The following is a 24,405-nucleotide window of genomic DNA, read 5'->3' on the forward strand; positions in this document are numbered from 1 at the left end:
CAGTTCAGTCACTCAGTCATGACCGACTCTTTGCAACCCCATGGACTGCAGCATGCCGGGCTTCCCTGTCCATCACCAACTCCCAGAGCTTACCCAAACTCATGTCCATCGAGTCGGTGACACAATCCAACCATCTCATCCTCTACTGATCCCTTCTCCTCCTGCCCTCAATCTTTCCCAGCATCAGAGTCTTTTCCAATGAGTCAGTTCTTTCCATTAGGTGGCCAAAGTATTGGAGTTTCAGCTTCAGCATCAGTCTTCCAAAGACTATTCAGGACTGGATTTCCTTTAGGATGGACTGGTTGGATCTCCTTGCAGTCCAAGGGACTCTCAAGAGTCTTCTCCAACACCACAGTTCAAAAGCATCAATTCTTTGGTGCTCAGCTTCCATTATAGTCAAACTTTCACATCTATACATGACTAGTGGAAAAACCATAGCTTTGACTAGATGGACCTTTGTTGGCAAAGTAATGTCTCTGCTTTTTAATATGCTGTCTCATGTGGTCATAGCTTTTCTTCCAAGGAGCAAGCGTCTTTTAATTTCATGGTTGCAGTCACCATCTGCAATGATTTTGGAGCCCAAGAAGAGTTAACTGCCTTAACATACTTGGGGAAGAAGATTTGGGAGTATGGCAGCATCTCATTTCTTTGTTTAATCTGATGGAAACTGGTCTCTTCTCAAACTTTGAAGGGGAAATAAGCAGAAGGGTGTGAAATATTGGTCTAAAAATAACCACTTCCCACCCATTGAGACAAAGAGGTGGGAAGGACCTAGAGATTTTTACTACAATGAGCATTAAGGAAAACACTTGAAGCCCCTAAACCTAGGACCTAAAGTGTGAGGACCCCCAACCCCATCGACATCACAGTTCCTTCCTGCAGTCACAATGCCGCTGGGCCACCCCAGGAAGATGCCCCAGAAACATGAAGACTTTGGTCAGGATGCAATCAAGTTTCCTTAGTACTCTGGCTTTCAGAGAGAGAAAATAAAAACCTCTGTTCCCTTTCCAAAAAAATAAAGTCAGGAAATCAAGCATCATGACTTCAGGTATTTATCTCATGGATTACTCAAGGACTCTACATGTCTCATTCTTGACTGCTGCTGCTAAGCTGCTAAGTCGCTTCAGTTGTGTCCGACTCTATGCGACCCCATAGACGGCAGCCCACCAGGCTCCCCTGTCCCTGGGATTTTCCAGGCAAGAACACTGGAGTGGGTTGCCATTTCCTTCTCCACTCATTCTTGACTAGCTTACTTATATTTCTTTTTACATACAAACAAGGTAATAAATCCCGAAGTAGGTATTCAGAAGGCTTCAGCACAATGGGGTGAGGAATCATTGCCTATTATCAGTCTGACCCAGATGAGCGCCTCTTAGGAGTTTCCTGACTGTCCCATGGCAGTATCCGAGGTGATAAGCTTTCTGTAGGTGTGATACGGACCTGGGGGAGAACTGGGGAGAAGAGGAAGGAGGGAAAGACATGTGAAACAAATGAGAAGCCTCCCCTTAAATTTCACTGTATGTTCAGAAACTGCCCTCAATTAAAAAATAAACAATTGCCACCACTGCAAAAACTTCATTTGCGGTAGTTCCTGATCTGATTCAGCATTCTGGTTGCCTAGAGACAGATATAAACAAAAGTGCCTCCCCGACTGCCGCTGCCAAGGAACAGCCAGAAGAACCTGATGGCCCCCTTCCTGGCTCAGCCAGTGAGCAAGAAAAGAAAGCAAGTACTCTTAGATATTCATATTAAAAATAAGATATTTTGTTCAGCTTCTTTAAAGCTTAATGTTGCTTAGAGAGATCTCAGGAGTCCAGGAAGAGTTGCTTTCCTTTTCACTCTCTCACCTTTCCTGTTTGTTCTGCTTTGAAAAAATGACTGAGGCCAGCACAAGCTGCAAAAAAAATGATCTCGATTTCTCAGTTCATTCATTGGACTGACTTTTAATATGGGGAGCTAGAAATTTGATCATTATTTATTTTTGTGAAGATTTAAAAGGAACTCAAAGTGTGGATGTTCTAACAAAAAAGAAAATAACTAAATAAAATTTTTATTGTTATGTACTTGTCATATCTTCCCCATTAATTTTTAAAAAAACACTCAAATAAGCAGTGTTTTCAGACTTTGCTTTATAATTCTGACTAGCGGATACAGCCTCTTGTGATGGGAAGAGGACTGGAAAGCTAGCACAATGTCAAGCAATGACTTTTGGTATCTATATATCTGGCTGTACCACATATTGGCTGCATGACTCAGACAATTACTTAAAAACTCTCTGCCTCCTCTTATGTGAAATGGGCTGATTAGGCCTATCCTAAGATGTGGAGCTTGAATGAGCCTCTAAGGCAAAGGCAGGTAGGAAGGACTCAGCTTGACCATTATCATCACCTACATGATGTTGAGTAAGTTCCTTGCTTCTCTGATCCTCAGATTTCTCACCTATAAAAATAATCATCTTAAATTCTTTCTCTAATAAAGAAGGATTTCAGTTACTTAAGGTAACTATTGTTATCCATAAGTTAATGATTCTCACTTTACAGAGCTGTTTCAAGAATGAAATTACATCATATCTGTGAACATATTTTATAGTCCATTCAGTTGTAAAGCATTATTACTAAACAAATGAAAACTAATACTTCTAAATATCCTGTGATAATCACAGTTGTTTATGAGGCAATTTTGATATAATTATGCTTAGTTTGTAGGAATAGCTGACTCCTATATTCAATTCAATCCAGTGGGATAGCTGACTCCTATATTCAACTAGCAAAAATATAAAAACTTAAATACCTAAAAAAGTGCACAAAGAGTAAATAGGTTATGCCCCAATGTTAACAGCTTTTGCTCTAGGATTGTTTTTCCTGTATCTTTTACTTTTTCTATATTTTTCCAAATTTCCCTGAATTGTGAGGTTTAACATTTATTACTCTAAAAGTATGTGACTTGTAGGTATGCTTTTAAGAGAATGCTGTTTACTGTCTTCCAAAGCAAAACTTAAAAATGAGCAAAATAAAACTGATTAAAAAAATAAATAGATAAAACAGATATATATCCAATTGCTTTACTTCAAAAGAAGAAAGGAAGACAATAGTCCAATTCGTCATCGTCCTTGGACACAATATACATCGCACTCTTTCTTTCCACAAGTACTCACAAAAGACTAGGAGGTGCCAAACATACGAGTCCAGGGACCAGCCCACAGACAAGCTCCCCCAGGCTGGGTTGCAGCCGTGGAGAGGTGAGAAGGAAAGAGCTGGCGGTAAGTAGGTGAGGAGCCCATGGCACAGCACTGTTCCAGCCAGAATCCAGAGTGAAAACACAAACCAGGGCAGAAGACCAGTCCCATTCTCTAAGGAGCTGGGATGGTTCCCATACCACAGACATCTGTGTGCTCAGGGTATTAGTATAATAAGTCCATTCTCTGGCGAAGACCTGGCTTTGGAGCACCAGACTCATGGCAAACTCCACTCAACATTGGGCAGAGAGGGCCTGAAGCACAGTTAAATGGCTCACTGGCTCCATCTGCACAGCCTCAAGCTTTTTCTGGTTCCTTCCACTGAGTGGGCTGGCCAGGAGAGCCTGTTGTCAGGCGTTCTGTATTAGCCTCCTTGAAAACATATATACCTTTCTTTTTTTTTTTTTAAGTTTTGTTGGAGGAGAGAGGTTTTCAAATACGTTTCTTTAGCCCTAAATTAAGAAGTAAGATGTGGTCATTCTTAAGGCATTCGCAAAAGGAATGATTTCTGTCATGGGTTTTAACATACTCTACTCACCATTCCAGTCATTAATAACATAAACCAAGAAAAAATACCCTAGGAACATATTTTATTTAAGTTTTTAACTGGAATACAACTCATACTCTCCAGATTGAATCCAGCTCAGTGACAGGCTATTAAAATGACGGTAAATTCATTTTTTCTTTTAATTTTAAAAAATAAAAGAACATTAATATTTAAAACATTTTCAATATAAGCAAAATAGTAAGTACATTTGGTAACCTCTTTCCTCCTAGAAATGCTACAAAATTAAATGAATTTTCATGCAAGTAGAAGTTTCTAGTATCATTTTATTGAATTAGTGGTGTCCATACAGCCAATTATGTTTAACATTAGAAATTATGTACAAATCTGTGCTCTATACTTTTATTTCTCATTGACTATAAGACCCTGACAGATTTCTTAGAAAACAAAATTATTTGAATAGGCAAGTTTTCTAGATTTTGGCTTTGTCTTTTAAAATTAGCTGATTCCCATTGGAATTTACCAGGTCAGGAATAATTCACTCTGTGAAGACATCTTTAGTAACCCAGCCAATAATCGTTTGCTATTTCATTAAAATACCATCTAAGAACAATCTATGGTTTTGACTTTTCCAGAAAGTTTTTCTTGACTATGGTACCAAATATATGAAATGCAACTGTCCAGAATTTTCCCAGAACTTGATTTGGGTTTTAGCCTCTAGAGGTACAAATGGGGCATGTGCAAGATTAACTGAGCTAATGATCTGTGGCCTATAGCGTCGATTTTGTTTTAAATTAAGACATCATAAGATGGATAAGATTTCCCTGTAAAGTAGCTAACGATACATTTTAAACCCATGACCTTTGTTTCAGGTAAGATTTTCTCCGGCCATAATGTCAACCAAGAATTCTACAGATCTAGTTGAATATGTTGACAAGTAAGTCTGAATTACAACAGTTTTAACTATGGGTGATGATTACATTAGAAATTAAAGGGCCTGAATGAGATCTTTGAGTTTATCTAAACTAGTTCTCTTCTTTCAGAAGGACCGCATTAAACCATGTCAGGAAAGCGAACATCCCTTATTCCTCTCTGACAAAACGTGCCAATTTTACTGCTTCCTCTTTAAATAGCCCCTACAGTTTCATATAGATTTATAAACAAAATAACACAACATAGGCAATGAAAGACATATGACAAGATAAGATATACTTAACCGTGACTTTCAAAATAAATCAAATGAATATGTTAACATTTCAAGATAAAAACTCAGGAAATGTTGAAATATATTAAATCAATCATCAGAACGTTTTGTTTCTGCTATGTACAGTACCACACCTGAATCTCATCCAGGGAAGGTCTACAGAGAGCGGCAACTCCAGGGACTTGGAAATATGCAATTAATACATGCACATTGTCCAAACAATCTTAGTTTGGACAAGTCAGGATCACAGGACAATGCATATTAGTTTGAGTTTCCATTTGAGTGTGTCACAGAGGCATGTGATCTGATGTCCCCATTAAAGTTCTCAGGACACTTGGGATTTAGCGTCAGGCCTTCCAATAATTTTCTGCATGACCTCATGCTTAGTCCCCTGTGTCTCTGGGCTTGTTCTCTCATTTGCCAAATAAAGAGGTTGAACTAGAAACTCTAAGACCCACTCACTGTACCCTTAAGATAATTCTGATCCTAAAACATACATCATGACCACAGGGGGGAAGAAATGATCGAACAAATTAAATGATTCCAAACGAAAAGTAAAAATACTGGATTTTCTTTTTAAAACTACTTTTAACCATGAAGCCAATAAAACCTTAAAAATCACTAATATTACAGTGGCTTCCCAGGTGCCACAGTAGTAAAGAACCCACCTGCCAATGCAGGAGATGCAAGAGACGTGGGTTCGATCCTTGGATAGGGAAGATCCCCTGGAGGAGGAAATGGCAACCTACTCCAGTATCCTTGCCTGGAAAATTCCATGGACAGAGGAGCCTGGTAGGCTACAGTCCATGGGGTTGCAAAGAGTTGGACGTGACTAAGCATGCATGCATGCCACAAATATTCCAGAATGTTCACCATTAAGAATTTCCCTGTTTCTTAGTCAACTTAATTTAATGCATTCCAAGTAGATCGAGCACAGTTTTCAGCCCTTCTTTTCATGCTACCCCTAATTCATATTTGTTTATGGGATAATGAGGATATAATTTAGAGAAAATTAAACCAAACAAGAGGAAAGGGTGTGTTTTTTTTTTAATGTTTAAAAATAAGACACATGGATAGATGGCATTTTTTCTTCGTTAAGGACAATGAAGGTGGCATGCACAAAATAATGATCATATTGGCTGTATTAGCTAACCTTGCCAAAGAGAACACAGAGACCTATTCCCATCTGACTCTCCACATGACAAATAGAGAATAGAAATCATTCTTCTGTCAAATTCCAATGTGAAGCCAAGTACATTTCGTTAGCTCGGGCTGGTGACTTACATCATAGAAGATGAGAGAAAATCCCTGGAAGATGGCAACAAACTTAAAAAGAAATCCAAAGAAATTTTTGCCATTTCCTGGATTCCAGAGAAAGCAAAATTGAAACAAAGGGAAAGATGGATTCAATGATTCAAAGCCAAAGCATGATGACCTCAGGATTCACTTCTATCTTGATCTCCCCCACATCCCTTCTCTTGCTGCCTAAGTCATAGATGAAGAGCCTTCTATCTACCACCTGAGATGGCTGGTCTTCTTTCAGTCTCTCTCCTCTAACCTCCCAGAGCAGGCTGCAAACTCCCTAAAGGCAGGGACCCTCAACAGCCTATCATGATGCACTGAATGTCGATTCCTACAGAGCTGTAGTTGACAAAAGTAATGGAGAATGATGATGGAGCAATTGAATCTTTAGGGCTCTGCTTAGAGCAGCAGATTTCTGATTAACTGGAAAAGCAAAATGGCATTTGGGCATTTCAATCACCAGTTGGATGTTTTAAATGGACATAACGAATCCAACAAAATAAACATAAACACAATTTTTAAAATAACTTCCTCCTTCAAGTGAGAGTATGCATTGAGTGGTAACAAATGTATTGATATGGAAGCAGAGTACTCACACAAGTACAAAACTCATTAAACAGTCTGAATATATGTTACATATTCTCAGAGGCTTTGCCTTATAAATCTATGTGGGCATATTTATAGGTAATACTAAAAACAAATAATAAAAACAACTGAAAAGAGTAAAAAAAAAAAATCAAGCAGCAAGAGGGATAAATGCCTATTCTATGAACAGAGTTTGGCTACAGATAAGCACATTAAAAAGGCAGACAGCCCTAGCGTGTACACGGCTCTTCTCAGCCTCAGGCAGTTGGAGCAACACCCACACACTATTAGTGCTTGCTAAATGTTAGGTCGTATTAATAATCCATGTAGCAGGGGGAGGCGGAATGCTTGCAATCATTTCTAGGACAAGTATGGTGACATTCTATTAAAGGCAGTAAATAATTCTGATTTCCCCATGTGTTTATAGATTTGCAACGAACAGACATCCACTGATTTCATGATAGTGCAGTCAGCGCTCATTTAAGTTTAATTAAGCAGAGAAGCACCAACACCTTTTTCCTTTTTCTTCTGCTGGTAGAAGGAGCACTGCATGGTGGCTAGGCACCAACTCTTGAATCTGCCAGTAATCAGCTATGTGACCTTAAGAAAATGAAAATGTCTTTTCTCCAGGCAGTCTCTGCCTCCTCCATAAAATGGGGTGGGGTTTTAAGCGCCTGAGTCCCAAGGGCTGTCTCAGTTCTAGGTAAGATTCAGAATTCATTTCTAGAATGCAGATTAGAGTCACCACTATTTGCTGTTTCTCAACCCTGCCCACAAGTTACACTCCTAAGCACTCTTTTATGTAATGAAGTAAGTGGTTGAGATTTAGGAGCATACATTATTCCCCCACAGGATTTCATTTGGAGTGGAAAACAAATTCTGCTCATAAATTACTTTTTCATTTTCTTCAATTGAATCTCCTGAAAAAAACAAATGGGTATCTCGCCACAAAATCAAATTACTCTTAAGGTCTCTTCTATCCCTTAGGTTCCTGGTCTTCAAAATGGTTATAGCCATTTATTCACCTAGCAAATATTTACTGATTATATATATTTACTGACTATATACTACATGTCAGGCCCTTGAACAGTCTTCAGTGAACAGAACAAAGACCCTGCCCTCACGGAACATTTGTTCTAGGAAGAGGAACAGATTCACACTGTTAGATCATCTGCCCAGGGGAGGCCTTGTGAGAAGTTAGCATTTGAGCAAAAACCAGGAGATGAGGGAGTGGGCCACATGCACATACAGGGGAAGCAAATTTGCTAAGGTGGAACTCTCCTGTGGTGTGTCAGAACAGCACAGGGGCAAAGAGGACTGGAATAAAAAGGAGGGGCTATAAACCTGAACTGTGATGCTCTCTGGCCCAAAGAAATGAAGTTGTTTTGTACTGAGGAGTTGTCCAGGCTGAGCTATAGCCAATATGTATCTCAGAGATGCTCTCAGGAGTACATTTCGGGATGATGGAGATCTGGGTGACAGCCAAAGAATGGTATTTAAAATTTGGATACATAAAACTCTAAGTGAGCCAAATGGGCAAAATAATAAATGATTAATGAGCTCTACTTGTAAGTCGAATAGGACATTCAGGGCCTGGAATATAGTCATGTTCAACGCTTCTTCCTAGGACCCTGGCAGACATTTTATTATACTATGATGCATCACTCTCATTGCCACGCGAAGACAGATATTTCACATTAGGATACACAAGAAAGGGAGACAAAAAACACTGTTGACTGAGTGTTTCATGGGATAGGTCATGTTAGGTTGGAGATCTCTTGGGTTTTATTTGGCAGTATCATATCCATCTTTGAGGGCAACTAGCTCTCAGGTGGGAGAAGGCAATGGCACCCCACTCCAGTACTCTTGCCTGGAAAATCCCATGGACTAAGGAGCCTGGTGCACTGCAGTCCATGGGGTCTTGAAGAGTCGGACACGACTAAGCGACTTCACTTTCACTTTTCACTTTCATGCATTGGAGAAGGAAATGGCAACCCACTCCAGTGTTCTTGCCTGGAGAATCCCAGGGACAGGGGAGCCTGGTGGGCTGCCATCTATGGGGTCGCACAGAGTCGGACACGACTTAGCAGTAGCAGCAGCAGCTCTCAGGTGAGAAAGCTCAAAATGGTCTGCATAGCTTACGAAAAAAAGATATACAGGGCACTCTGGGTTGTGAGCAAGTTGTTTATTACCTGGCAGAACCCTCCCACCCTGCACAGGTCTTTGGCCCCACTGACCATATGCAGTGTTAACGTTTCCGGCTCTTAAGTGAAGTCGCTCAGTCATGTCCGACCCTTTGTGACCCCATGGACTGTAGCCTGCCACGCTCCTCCATCCATGGAATTTTCCAGGCAAGAATACTGGAGTGGGTTGCCATTTCCTTCTCCAGGGTATCTTCCTGACCTAGGGATCGAAACTGGGTCTTCCTCATTGTGGGCAGATATACGCTTTACCGTCTGAGCCACCAGAGTAAGCTTCTGGGTCTCATTCTGTGTTAATTATCTCATTCAATCTTCACAGTAACTCCAAGATGTGGAGAGTATTGCTTTTTTAAAGATGAAGTCACTGGGGTTCAGAGGAGTCAAGTACTTGCCCACGGTCACACAATGCAACAACAGACCAAGATTCAAACACAGAAATCTGTGTCTCCATGATCTCAAAGCCTATTTCCCTAACCACGTGGCTATCCACACCCTCTGCTGGCTATCTTTTCAACACACACACACCCTGGGACATCTTAGAATCCTGGGATATCTTTGTCTCCAGTCCATCCCTTGCAGTGTGGAAGATGTGTATGCAGCTATATCTGATCTTCCTCCACGGTGTCCACCCATGGGGTTTCAGCAGCCTGGATTCACATCTTAGCTGAGTCTGGGAGGCACTGCTGTCAGCCACAGTGCAGTATTTTATTCTCTCTCTGGCATCATCTCCATGAGCACCCTCAACCCCCGTAATGGGCAAGACTCTGGCTACAGGTGGAAGCAGCCACAGGAAATGGGCATTACCCACAACACTCCCATGTCAATCAAGGCAGAACTGCCCACACGAAGCTCACTCCCTCCCATCCCAGGAGGCTCCCTGAATTCTCCCTACACCCAAGAGCTAGTGTGAGAACTGAGCTGAAGTCAGACAAAGGCCAGCCTCGGTTCTCTAGAGCAGAGAGCATGCTCCTCCAACCCCTGGACCACAGAGAGGATCCTTAGGACTCCAAGGAGAGATGTGAGCCAAGCACAGGAAATATAACTGGGGTGAAAAATTACATAATGTTGGAAGCAAGCTAAATATATATATATACATATATATATGCAGAGAATATAATTATACATATGCAATTTATATATAACATCATATAGAAACATATATATCTTGACTGTATACTTATATATGAAGAATATACATGTGTAAATATGTATGCCAGTTAAATATATATATAGCTTTATATCTACAAATACATATATTTATCTTGAGTATATATATACATGTATATTTATATTTCAGAGGAATAAATATATCTTATCTCTGAGAATAACTTGGATTTATATAAATATATAATTTATATATATAAATTATATATATATATAAATATAACAGGGAGAAGTACTAATTGGTCTAAATAAAGCTGCTGTGATGTAGGTAAGAGAGTCAAAGGGGCAGGCTGATATTTCTTGGCTGGATTACTGATAATCTTCAAGCTTTATTTTCCACCTAAACTAAGAAAAATTTTACTTATACCAAGGACTTGTTGCAGGGATGAGATGAATGGATGTTTGTGAAAGTGCTCTGTTGACTATAAGCATTATGGAGACATCAAACCATGTGATAATGAATTCCTTACATTTCTCCTGGGCTAGAAACTCCCCTCAAATAATTTAGCATTTGTATCAGATTCCTAGGGCTGCAACAACACCGTACCACAAACAGCAGACGTTTAGCCTCACAATTCCAGGAGTTAGAAGTATGAAATCAAGGCATGGCAGGTTGATTCCTTCTAAGGGCTCTGGGGAGACTGTTCTGAGAGAAATTCATCTCTCTCAGCTTCTGGTGACAGCCAGCAATCCCTGGTGCCCCTTGATGCACGGCTCCAGTCTCTGCCTCCGTCTTCACATGGCCTCCTCCTGGTGTCTCTGCCTTCACACGGCTGTCTTCTTATAAAGACATCAGTCAAACTGCCTTAGGCACCCACCAACCCCCGTGAGTGTGACTAGTCACATGTGCCATGACCTTCAAGGTCATGTTCTGTGGTGCTAGGGGTTAGAACATCAACATATCTTTTCCCATAACACCATCTAATCAATAATTATCATAATAAGAACACACATGTGTGACCCTTGTTGACATTACAAGGGCTTCCCTCATAGCTCAGTTGGTAAAAAATCCACCTGCAATGCAGGAGACTCTGGTTCGATTCCTGAAGATCAAACCAGGAATATCTGCTGGAGAAGGGATAGGCTACCCCCTCCAGTATTCTTGGGCTCCCCTGTGGCTTAGCTGGTAAAGAATTCGCCTGCAGTGTGGGAGACCTGGGTTCAATCCCTGGGCTGGGTTGATCCCCTGGAGAAGGGAAAGGCTTACCCACTCCAGTATTCTGGCCTGGAGAATTCCATGGACTATACAGTCCATGGGGTCACAAAGAGTCGGACACAATTAAGTGACTTTCACTTTAGATACATTAGGTAAATTGATCAACTTCAGCCAACTCAGGAGGGCAGGAGTTATCTCCATAGGACAAATAAAGGGCTTCTCTTCTGGACTGCTTATTAGGGGTGAAGGATATTAAGTGGCAGAAGCAGAACTTGAACCCCCAGTCTTCCCACTTCACATAGAGTCTTATTTCCCCTGGGGACTCCCATAAATCACACACAAATCCCAACAGCAGCAAGGTAATGTGGGTCAGGGCTTCAAGAGCACTACAAAACGCTGTAAGAACTCCAGGTACCATCAAAACAACTCACTGCTGCAGTCCATGTATTTCCCTGGGTCACTCAGATGTCCACCAAGCCCCCATCCACACAGAGACTCAGGGACACCTGACCGCCTGAATGTCTCCACCAGAAAGCCAATCACAACAAGTACATTACGAAGTCTGTAATTTTACTGAAAATGTTATTGAACACAGGGAGTTTGCCTCATACTACGTAACTTGAATCTGGGAAAAGTCCACAGCCAGTCTCTTTCTCCAGCCTTTTCTCAGAGGCATCACTGTTTAGAGTCCCTTCCTTTCCTGGTTCCTCCACGCAGGCCAGGGTTGACCCAACCCCACTGGGCCACTTCTTCCTGTTATGGATGATTTAAAATTGAAATTGCCTCCCTCACTCACCTCCAGCTTTCAGCCCTGTGTGTAAAAGTCAGCAAAGGAGACTTCTAGAGCCTCCAAAACCATCTGACAGGGTAACAGTTAGGAACAAGCAACCGGGAAATAATAGAAAATACATTTTCAATCCCATCACTCCACGCACATACTCATGGATTATTTTTGTGACACAGCAAAATATTCTCTGAAATGTCCCTTTATTTCACTATTGTTTGCCAGACTATATGCACTGAGAATGTAACCAGTCATAGAATAAATCTCACAGAAATGAAAATTCTCTTCAGCTATGCCCCTTTGTGTTCTAGAAAGGAGTTCAATTTTCCAATTTTTGTCTCTTGAATGTTACAGGTTGCTGAAATGGTTTTCCAAGTCTCCTAAGTAAATTTAGTGCTCTAGTCACAAGAACAGAACAGGCAGAGACATGAAAGTCACTCTGTACCGATGCATCTGCCAGCAACAGCACAGCTGGTGCAAGTCACACTGAACCGTAGAGAAACAGAACTCAGAGTTTGCGGAAAATCTGTTCAGACTCAGTTGTCAGCTACATAATCAATGATTTATGTAAAGTCCAAGTATCCCTCTGAAAAGGCCCCCTAGGAATACTTCCTCCTGTGGTTAGTAACTCCATCTGTGCTAGTATGGAATATTCAGTTCTATCTTTCCTTTCACAGTTCAATTTAGATACACAAGTCTCACTGATATGATATACTAATAAAGCAGTGAATTTTTCAAATTCAGGGTAACCACATCTTGTTACTAGTGAAAAGCCTCAGTTTTTAAACTTTCGGATGATCTGATGTTCTGAACAACAGTGTTACCAGGAATCTCTCTCAGAAGACAGAATGTTCATGTGTTGGATGTTACTCCAGTCATTGGTTTATGAAAGTCATTTGGAAAGCAATATTCTCTTTCCTTATGGCAGAAAAATAGGAAATATATATATTTAAGCTCTCTTTATCTGATAGGGATCACACAAGTAGACCTAAACAGAGCATCATTTGGTGTTTCAGGTTGCCATTTCCTTCTCCAGGGGATCTTCCCAACCCAGGGATCAAACCCAGGTCTCCCACATTGCAAGTAGATGCTTTACCCTCTGAGCCACCAGGGAAGCCCATTAAACATCATTAACAAATGATTATCTGCCAGGGTCCAGCCCCGGCTGATCCAGGGTATTTGAAGGAGAGACGGCGTAGGCGAGGATAAGGAAACAATTGCTTAATTAAACGTTAATTAAGGATATAAAGAGTAATAGAATGCAGATAGCTTAGTAGGAAAATTCAGTGGAGAAAAGAGGCTGAGTAGCTTGGTTTACGCGGGAGACCAATAAAACTTCAAGACAAGAAGTTTGCACCACTTACGTAGGCCGCAGGCGTCCTTCCGTTCTCCCGAAGGAGAGGAGACACTGAGGCCTCCCCGGTTGGATCTTAGAAGCCCAGGCATAATTAGCAAGCATGGCGGGTTCCGCACTCCAGATGGAGACTCAGCCAGAATTTGAGAGAGAGAGACATGGGGAGACTAAGTTTCGGTGAACAAGGCCCGCACTTTATTTTCCAAAGTAGTTTTTATACCTTAAGTTGTGCATAGAGGATAATGGGGGAAGGGGTGGAGTCATGCAAGGACAGCAGTTCCTGATCCTAATTGAAGCCAGGCTTTCAAACTTATCATATGCAAAAGTTCAGGTGATTTACATCATCTTCTGGCCAGGAGGCCTGTTAACATTTTAAGAAACTTATTTTTCTCTAAAGGTGATTATTCCAAAGTCAGGCACCAGCCTCCAAAAAAGCATTGGACAAAGCTGCATTCCTATAGGGCAAAGGTGAGGTGGGCTCAATCAAGAAAAGAATTAACTCAAGGGTCCAAGGTTACAAACATTGAGGCTACTACTTACATTTCTATACACCCATTATATCAATCAATACACTGCCAAGGACACAGTAGGTAAGGAGTATGGAGACTTAGCAGCAAACATTGGCCCAATAAGTGAAAAACCCTTCACCAATACAATTTCTAATCAATCTTTTAACTACTCAAAGGAATCTGTGTTTAGACAGTTTAGAACATCTCCTGCCTCTCACAGTTGGGAGGCTCTTAGCAATCACATGTGGCCGGAAAAACCTATTCAGGCAGGCTAGAGGATTTCCAAAGGAGTTTGTAGGTTGAAACACTGTCACACCCAGGAATTATTAACTGGAGCTGTAAGCTAACTCTTTTTTCAGAGAGAGGTAGTGGGGGACAGCCCCCCGTAAAGTCAGAGGTGTAGGTGAAAGCACAAAGCAGAAAGTAGGCAGACTCTGGTTTTGGGGGTAGATGCTCGAGAATTTCCAGGGGAACTCCTGAGGCTCGATCCCGCCTTTGGGTATGCCGAGCCTCCTTCCTCATGACCTTTGCCACGGGCGGAGTGCCTCATGCTGGCTCCCAGCAGTGATAGAATTCTAGTTGAGCTATTCCAGATCCTGAAAGATGATGCTGTGGAAAGTGCTGCACTGAATATGCAATATGCACTCAATATGCAATATGCTGGCTCCCGGCAATTATCTCATAGTATGAGATTTACTATATCTCAGGCATGAAAAGAAATTTCAAAAAGGAACATTCTCCACTAAACCATAAAATAAGCTTTAAAAATAAATATTAAGAATCAAAAGAAAACAAGTAACTACAGTTCATCATTTATATGCCACTTAAAAGTTCCATGGCTGCAGGCAAGCACTTTCACATAGCACCGGTGCTGCCCTGCAAGGCTTCCCTCCAGGCACCAAAGAGCAACAATATTGAGGCCAATCCTGAAGGCAGGACCGCAGACTGGCATCTGAGCAGAGGTGGCAGCCCTGTTCCGCTGGTGCCTCTCCTGTCTTAGGTCTGTTTCCTCAGATATAATCCTGTGGATAGAATGCTCTTTCTGGAGACACCCCTGACACCAGCTGCCAGTACATCCAAAGAGTGAGGGCACACAGGCCCTTGGTGAGCCTGGACTGTAGCGCAGTTAGAAGCACTGGTCTCACTGCCCACCGGACGAGTCTTAAATAAATCAGCGATGCTCAGTCATTAGAATATATTCATCTAAGTGTTTATTTAAAATACAAATTCTTTTTAAAGTTTTTAAGCTATAGTGGCTTCATTCTTTATTTCTATTTTTTTGTCTGTGCCTTGAGGCATGTGGGATGTTAGTTCCCTGACCAGGGATCAAACCTAAATCCCCTGTGATGGAAGCATGGAGTCTTAACCACTGGACCACCAGGGAAGTCCCTAAAATACATATTCTTGTTCTTCCCCTCACCATCAAAATTATGAATGAATAGGTCTATAGTGGTGCCAAGGAATCTTCATTTTAGCACCTTCCTTTCCTTCCCAACCCCTGTAAAAAGTTTCTTTGTAAGAAATACTGAATCAGACTAAGTTCCTTGAGGAACAGAACCTGTATTTATTATACATGGACCAGAGTAGACATTTAGTAATATTGACTGACATATTTCTATTTCAATTGACATTTTTACTGGTAAGTTACTAGATATAGAGATAGTGCTTTCAGCTACACATTAAAACTCCAACCAAAATGGCTTATATGTAAGGACATTGATTAGTTCACATTAAAAATCTAGAATTCTGTTAATTTGGAGGCTGAACATCATCATCAAGTACTCAAGTGTTTTCAGTCCTTCTTCCCAGCTATCCTTTTTCCCCTCATGATCACAAGATGGCTTTAGCAGTTCCAGGCATCACACACAGACATGACAACATCCAGGAAAGAAAAGGGAAGTTTCTTTCTGGGTATCACTTCTTAAGGGCTTCCCTAGTAGCTCAGTTGGTAAAGAATCTGCCTGCAGTGCAAGAGACCCGGGTTTGATCCTAGGGTCGGGAAAATTCCCTGGAGAAGGAAATGGCAACCACTCCTGTACTCTTGCCTGGAGAATTCCAAGGACAGAGGAACCTGGTGGGCTGCAGTCCATGGGATTACAAAGAACTGGACATGATCTTTTAGGATAATCTCTTCTTAAAGGCAAGCAACCTTACTCAGAAACCCCACAGTAGGCTTCCCCTTGCATTTCACTGGCCAGTAGTGCTTCACGTGGTCCTCCCTAAACCAATGGCATCTCAGCCCAGAATAATGGGACCACCAAGATTAGCTTGTGCCCTGCCCCGACCCACCCTGAAGGACCTAGGGGACAGGAGGATGAACCAAATCAGGCCGAAGCAGGGATGGCTATTAGGAAGGTAACCAACAGTGTCTGCCATACTGAGAATATCTAAGAGAAAACAAATTCTAAACGTTGATGGGAATGCAGCATGACTTACAAAAGTCTATATAGAAACCCCATGGACTATACAGTCCAGGGAATTCTCCAGGCCAGAATACAGGAGTGGGTAGCCTTTCCCTTCTCCAGAGGATCTTCCCAACCCAGGGATCAAACCCAGGTCTCCCGCATTGCAGGTGGATTCTTTACCAGCTGAGCCGCCAGGGAAGCCCAGAACAGAAGAACGGGGATGAAATACTCTTTCACTGGCAAATCCAGGCTGCAGGTTGTCAGGAGAACAGAAAGAAGCCCCAGCTCAAGGAAAACAAGGACCAGAGCTGCAGTCCACCGCTAGGCTGTGTGTCACTGTCCACAGGGCCTGACATCCCCTTCTCCTCTGCCTGTGACTCATCAGTCCCAGCCAGGGCAGCACTGTCAGCTCGGCGGGGGTTTAAAGGAATGGGCTTTCTATGTACGAGGTCCCATCTGGTAATTTTCCAGAAAAACATTTTTTGAGCCAAATGAGTGCTGGATGGAATCTGACTGATGAAACCCTTAGCTAAATCGTCTCTGCTCCTCAGACGTGCAGGTGATAGGAGAGATGAATCTCAGCCAGACCAACGTTAAATATTTCATACTGCTCGGGAAAGCAAACTGTACACCTTGAGGCTCTGACAGCTTGCAGCTTTGTGGAACCATTTTTTTTCCTCCAATTTTCTAACAACGGGGCCTTAAGGAAACAGTCCAGCTAGAGCGACCAGTCAGTCAACGAATAGTTTATTGGCCACCTACTATGTGTCAGGCACTCTTCTCAGCATTGGGGACACTGTGGAGAACAAGTCAGACAAAGTGCCTGCCTTCAGGGAACTTCCAGTCTTGTGATGCAGGGCAGAAAATACACACAAACAAGTGAATTAGATGATGTCAAGGTAATGACAGATGTTATGAAGACGACGAAATGGGCTATTACAATCGAAAGTGACTGAGTGGGAGGTTTGTCTGAGGAGGGGGTGCTGAAGCTGATGCCTAAAGAATGGGGAGCAGGCAGCCATGAAGAGACTGTAGGGAAGAGCTTTCCCAGTGGAAGGAATAGCAAGTGCCAAGGCTCTTAGCTAGGAACTGCCTGGCATGCCTGAGGAACAGAAAGAAGGCCTGCGTCGTTGAGTGAGGGTGAGCAGAGGGAAGAGCAGGAGGAGATGAGGCTGGGAAGGAGAAAAAAGATTTTATTTCCAGAGAACGGATGAGCCTTCAGAGGGTTTTCAGGAGGCAAGCTCTATCTTCACATTTACAATGACTACTCTTAGCCGTTGTGTGGAAGACAAGGAGGCAAAAGTAGAGGATAATGGAGGCCGTGACAGAGAGAAGAAAGAACTATAGAGAGAGAGGACATGAAGCCTGAGGACCCTCCTGTGTGTCGTTTCTGTTGTCATTCTATCAGGCCACATCAGGAGCATTAATTAAGGTGTGTCCTCTGCTTCTGTTTTTTCTCTCTTAGAATGACAGGAATGTATGGGAGTAGAGGTTAGCATTTGATTTTGGAGACAGACAAGAGATTTTCATTCTGACTCTTCACACTTCTGAGTTGTATGACTACTCCTATGCCTGTCTGGTAGATGTTCTCAGTCTTCTCTCCCAAAGCACTAATTCATTCTTCAGCTATCTCCTGTCTGTCATAGTTATCCCACCTTTTTTGTTTCTTTAACTATTTTCATGTCTAATATTTCTACTTGTTTGTTTTTTTTTTTTCATTTTGCCAATATCTTCCCATATCTTCACTTCTAATATTTTTATTCACTTTTTAAAAACAATTTCTTATTGTGTGAAAGTGAAAGTCACTCAGTTGTGTCTGACTCTTTGTGACCCCATGGACTGTAGCCCACCAGGCTCCTCTATCCATGGAATTCTCCAGGCCAGAATACTGGAGTGGGTAGCCATTCCCTTCTCCAGGGGATCTTCCCAACCTAGGAATCAAACCTGGGTCTCCTGCACTGCAGGCAGATTCTTTACCAGCTGAGCTACCAGGGAAGCCCTCTTATTGCATATAACTTAGTAATTCTCTTCTATAGGAATCTATAATCCAGTAGTCCTGGAGGAGGGCATGGCAACCCACTCCAATATTCTTGCCTGGAGAATTCCCATGGACAGAGGAGCCTGGCAGGTTGCAGTCCCTGGGATCACAAAGATTTGGACATGACTGAGAGACTAAGCACTGCACATAATCTAGTAGATTGTTTATTTGTTGGCTAATTGGTTTTTTGAGCCTGTGCTCCTCAAAGTTGTGATATTTTGGCTTGTGGGTTCATTTTTCCCTGAAGATTTCAGCCAAATCCTGTTCACCAATGAAGTCTTGTTAGCTCCAATGAGCTTGGGAGGCGGGGTGTGCGTGAGTGCCAGACTAAAACCATCATCAGCCACCCCCTATCCTACAGAATAACTTTTCCAATCAGGTCTTCTCCTCTTGCTCCTAAAAAAGAAGCAACATTGGAAGAGCAGTTGCTTTCCCATCCCTGGAACATGTAGATGTAGTGAGATCTTACATTATTTGAAAAATGTTTTGGCTTTGCCTTCTTTTCAGAGCTAATCGAGGACAAACTAATGTATAGGAGAAGAAGCTCTTAGCAAGATTTCTAGGGATCTGGAAACTTTCCCCCCTTAATATTAAGAGTATTTGATTGGGGTATAATTAATATGCATTAAAAATATGCAAAGTCTATATCTCAGTGGACTTTGACAAATACAGTTAACCATGTAACAGCCACTCAAATCGAAATATAGGACATTCTGGAAGCATTCTATTTCCAAGAAGCCAGCTGGATGACTGTGACAGGGTGGTGGTCTTTGAATGACCAAAAGTTTCCTGGTGCTCCATTTGTCAAGAGGTGGATCTTCACTCACTTTGAATATAGGTATAACTTAGTGACTTGCTTCTAGAGAATGAGCTCAAGCAAAAGATACAAGGTACGACTACAGAGACTAGGTCACAAAAATAAGCAAAGAAAATTAAATAAAGAAAAATGCACAACAAAAGTTACTTGTTCTCCAAAATGTTTATCTGTGAAGGGAAGGAGTAATTTGCTCATGCCAGTAGGAGTTATTGGGATTTTATGTGTTTCTTTATCCTAATAACTAAATAGCCCTAGTCTTTGTATTTTTCTTTTTTTAATTATTTTATTTTTAAACTTTACATAATTGTATTAGTTTTGCAAAATATCAAAATGAATCCATCACAGGTATATATTTTTCTTTTCTAATTCATTGTTTTCTTTTACTTTTTGTTGAACTTCTAACTCTTTTATTAATCTTTGCCTTTGACCTATCATTTCTCCCAGCAGTTAGAAAGCAGCTCACTTCTCCATATAGGATCATCAGGCATTAAATTTATGTGGATCCAATTTGGCTTATTAGAATAGCGGGTCAAATGTAGAACAATCCCTGCTTGAGAAACATGAAAAATGGATGACACAAATCAAGGCTTAAGTCAGATCCAGTTCTCAGATGAGGCATAAACCAAGATTCTCAGCATACAGGGTTTAAAGTCCTACCAAACTCCTCCTCTCGGGGGAGAACATACAGGCGTACAAGGGCAGCTGCGAGTTCTGGTTCTGGCTCCTCTAGCTCACCCTTGTAAAGTCCCCGTGTTGTTTCCTTTTCTGGACCAGGGGTCATTCTTTTCTTCCTGCCATTCCAAACACCCAGAGAAGTCAGCTAGAAGACAGACTGAACAACCAGGACCGCACCATAGCTTTCCTCCTTGAGCAAGCCTTCCGCATCAAGGAGGACATCTCTGCCTGTCTTCAGGGGACCCACGGCTTTCGCAAGGAGGAGTCGCTTGCCAGGAAGCTCCTGGAAAACCACATCCAGACCATCACCAGCATCGTCAAAAAACTCAGCCAGAACATCGAGGTAGTTCTTTATTTCCCATGTCTTGGCACCACTGCTTGACAAAGATTCTCAGCCGTCGGGGGCAGTCTTCAACTAGAGAAATGAGTCCCTATTATTTAACTTAAATGATTACCATTTAGTTACCCCAGAGGGAAACAGTCAATATTTTAACTCCTCATGTCATTCAACCTCTACTTTCTGTAGAAGGAAATTCTGTTCAAAACTTGTTGAATGTCTCTTTGTGACAGCAAAGACAATTGTTTAACATTAAATGTCAGACATTGTGCTAAGGTGCTTATTTTAGTCTAACTCTCTAAGATTCTATGAATGTGATCGTTTCAAATAGAGGTTTTCATAAGGTAGTTGCGATGCTCGTTCATAGACACATCACATATGACCCCCCAAATCTCTGTGACCCCCATCTCCTGCTCCTCTCTCCTTCACTCTGGCTACACTGTGCTCCCAGCACTTCCTAGAACACCCCAAACATGCTCCAGCCTCAGGGCCTTTGCACTTGCTATGAACTCTGGGTGGATCATCTTCTCCTAGACAATTCTGTGAAGTATTCTTCATTCCCATCAGGTCCCTTGTCAGAGAGCATTTCCTTGACGTGCCAACAGTCACAATCTCCCTTAAACCCCACCCTATTTTTATCCATAGTGCTTATCACAAACCACCACGCTCTAAACTTACTTATTGTGTTTCTGCTCCTAAGATATAATCTCTGCGAGAGCAGAGACTTCATTTTGTTCACTGCCAAATCCCACATCAAACTGACGACAGTGTATGAGAGGTCATCAGTGATCTGTCAATATTTCCTGAACAGATGAATGAATGAATGATGTTTAAGGTATTAAAGGAAAAATAGTATTTCTGATCAAAAGAGAAAATGATTGTGTTAAACCAAGATGAGCAGATTCTTACCACAGATCTTTCAGAGTTTTTAAAGTACCAGTGAGAATGATGAATCTCAGATAGCAACTTTCAGGCACAAGTTTCAGAGAAAAAACTTAAAAACTCTGGCCTTATATGTGTGGAATTTTGAGAACTGACAACAATGCCCTCGCACAATATATGCCCTTTTCTCCTATTAGATAGTGGATTAGACAAAAACCATGAGATTGACCCAGAAATGACTTACTCATGACTTTGTATTTAATCCTAAGGATATCTGTTAACATATTTTCTATCTGTAGACCCCATAATGCATTTGAGGGAGTGTGAAAAGTTAAAAAATCTTGGTGAGCCATTAAAAGGCACTTTATTGATATTTAGTACATCCTGAATTGCCGGCAGTGCCTAAAGAGGCAATGTTACTTCTCAAGGTGGGCAGAGGTGTTTCCAGGCACGATGAACTGTCATGAAAGTAAGGAGAGATATGGGATTCAGTGCCATTGAGATGATGGGAAAATCAAGCGTAGCACAGGCACTAAAAGAAGATCCTAATTTAAGCGTCAAAGTGAAAGTGAAGTCTCTGTCATGTCTGACTCTTTGCGACTCCATGGACTGTAGCCCACCAGGCTCCTCTGTCCATGGAATTTTCCAGGCAAGAATACTGGAGTGGGTTGCCATTTCCTTCTCCAGGGGGATCTTCTTGACCCAGGGATCAAACCCAAGTATCCTGCATTGCAAGGCAGGCGCTTTACCGTCTGAGCCATGAGGACTGTCAATTTAGGAGACAAAACTTCTAGGTAATTGAAAAGATAACAGCATTCTCAGAAATATCAAAAGGCTTCTAGAATGTTCTATATTATTATTTCAGTGGTTGTTACATAGCCAATTATATTTTTCAAAATCTATCCAGAAATATGCTTTGATTTATATATTTTAATACATATTAATTATATCCCAATAAAATACTCTTAGCATTAAGGGGGAAAACATTTCCAGATACTAGAAATCTTGCTAAAAGTTTATTTTCCTATCTTTGACTATCTCTGAAAAAAGACAAAGCCAATACTTTTTTCCCAAATACTATAAAATCTCAAAATATTTGCAGTCCTGTTAAGGGTTTGGCATATAGAAGAAAAATGACAAGGACTGGTCTGATTGTGCAGAAAACTGAATTAGGAAATATTTAAAGGTTGTAAATGGGCTTGCTCTTGGAAGAAAAGCTATGACAAACCTAGACAGTGTGTTAAAAAGTAGAGACATTACTTTGCTGACAAAGGTCTGTATAGTCAAAGCTATGGTTTTTCCAGTAGTCACGTATGGATGTAAGAACTGGACCATAAAGAAAGCTGAGAGCCAAAGAATTGATGCTCTTGAACTGTGGTGTTGGAAAATACTCTTGAGATTCCCTTGGACTGCAAGGAGATTAAACCAGTCAATTCTAAAGGAAATCAGTCCTGAATATTCACTGGAAGAACTGATGCTGAAGCTCCAAATACTTTCACCATCTGATGTAAAGAGTAGACTCATTGGAAAAGACCCTGATGCTGGGTAAGAATGAAGGCAGGAGGAGAAGGGGATGACAGAGGATGAAATGGTTGGATGGCATCATTGACTCAATAAACATGAGTTTGAGCAAGCTCCAGGAGATAGCGAAGGACAGGGAAGCCTGGCATGCTGCAGTCCACGGGGTGGCAAAGAGTCAGATACAACTGTAGCAATTTAGCACAGCACACAGCACAAATGTTGTAGATATGAAGTTAAAAGATTATGAAGAAGAAACTACTAAACTACCTTTAGTAAATAACTAAGACTATAAAGTAATAAGTATTTAGATAAATGGTTGCTATTGAAATATTTTTTAAAAACCTAGTAAGTCAGCCCATTTTTAAATCAGCCAGCAAGATAGAATCAAGTGTGATCAGAAGTTTGTCTTGGGTTTTCAAAAGAAATGAAAAAAAATTTGTTTAATCAACCATAATTGTAGCAGTTCAGTTGCTTATTCCCTTTTAAAGTCAAAATATTTCTTTCTTAAGCTGGCAGCTCATTAAAGATTGAAAATCAATTTATTTTTAATTTAGGAAAAGACAGTTTCATGAACAACATGGCTTTATTGTGTTTTTTCCCCCAAGTTACATTAATAAAAGCGATACTTACTCATTGTAATTATTTGCAAGTTTAGGAAATAAATTTAAAACCTAGGAAAAATTTCTCATAATTTCACCACTAAATGACAATTGCTACAAGCACCCAGATGCATCTGCCTCTGGTCTTTCCAGGCATTCCCTTTAGGAAGCTCAGACTATTGTTTGTAAGCATACCTTTAATATAAAATTATATCATAAACTCTTTCATAGGTCATTAAAAGTTCTTTGTATGGTGCATAAATCATGGTTAGATTATTTATTCTCTTAACATTTAAATGTCTTTGCACATAAATGTATCTACATTTGTATTATTTCTATTGTATATGTTTTTAGAAGTGGAATTACTGGAGTAAGAACACTGTAAAAACTCTTGACATTTATTGCCAAATTGGTTTCCAGAATGTTTGTTATCTATGTATACTTCCATCAGCCTTATACAAGACTTCCATTAGCTTCCATTACCTTTTTTCACTACACCTCTGCCAGCATTGAGATTTACTGTTTTTAATCACGGCTGATTTGATGGGGTAGAAATAACATCTTTCTCTTTTTTTCACCTTTTAAAAACAACTATAACAGTTTCCATTTTCTCTGCTGATATTCTGTTAATATTGTTTGCAGATTTAGTGCTTTTCAGTTCTTATTTATGGGTTTTTTTATTAAAAATAATAAGCAGGGATGCTTTGGTAAATGTTTAAAAATCAGTAGTTTTTTTCTGGGGGATAAAATGCCTGGTTTATAGTGTTTGCCTATTTCCATGGTGTAAATACATTCACTGTGATTGATTTCAAAAACCAATTAATGAGAGCTTTCCTAGTGGCTCAGTGGTAAAGAATATGCCAGCCAATTCAGGAGACACGTGTTTGACTCCTGACTGGGAAGATCCCACATGCCGTGGAGCAACTGAGCTCATGCACCACAACAATTGAGCCTGTGCTCTAAAGCCCAGGATCCACTAGTGAGCCCACGTGCTGCAACTACGAAGCTCACGAGCCCTAGAGCCGTGCTGCAAAACAAGAAAGGCACTGCAATGAGAAGCCAGAGAGAAGCACCCCGCTTGCCACAAGTAGAGAAAGCCTGTCTATAGCCATGAAGACCCAGCACAGCCAAA

The 24,405-nt window shown here is 41.1% G+C and overlaps 1 protein-coding gene across 1 annotated transcript in view; it reads left to right on the forward strand.

Moving 5' to 3' along the window:
* The first annotated feature begins 952 nt into the window (after positions 1-952).
* FAM81B (family with sequence similarity 81 member B) overlaps positions 953-24,405 on the forward strand; it is a 57,522-nt gene continuing 34,069 nt past the window's right edge. Inside the window, exons 1-4 of the mRNA XM_019965433.2 lie at positions 953-1,048; positions 1,622-1,725; positions 4,613-4,677; positions 20,034-20,277. Of these exons, the coding sequence (XP_019820992.2) occupies positions 1,039-1,048; positions 1,622-1,725; positions 4,613-4,677; positions 20,034-20,277 (423 nt within the window). The 5' untranslated portion in view covers positions 953-1,038. The remainder of the gene's footprint in view (positions 1,049-1,621; positions 1,726-4,612; positions 4,678-20,033; positions 20,278-24,405) is intronic.

This window comes from Bos indicus, chromosome 7, assembly GCF_029378745.1.
Source record: "Bos indicus isolate NIAB-ARS_2022 breed Sahiwal x Tharparkar chromosome 7, NIAB-ARS_B.indTharparkar_mat_pri_1.0, whole genome shotgun sequence".
Lineage (NCBI taxonomy): Eukaryota > Metazoa > Chordata > Mammalia > Artiodactyla > Bovidae > Bos > Bos indicus.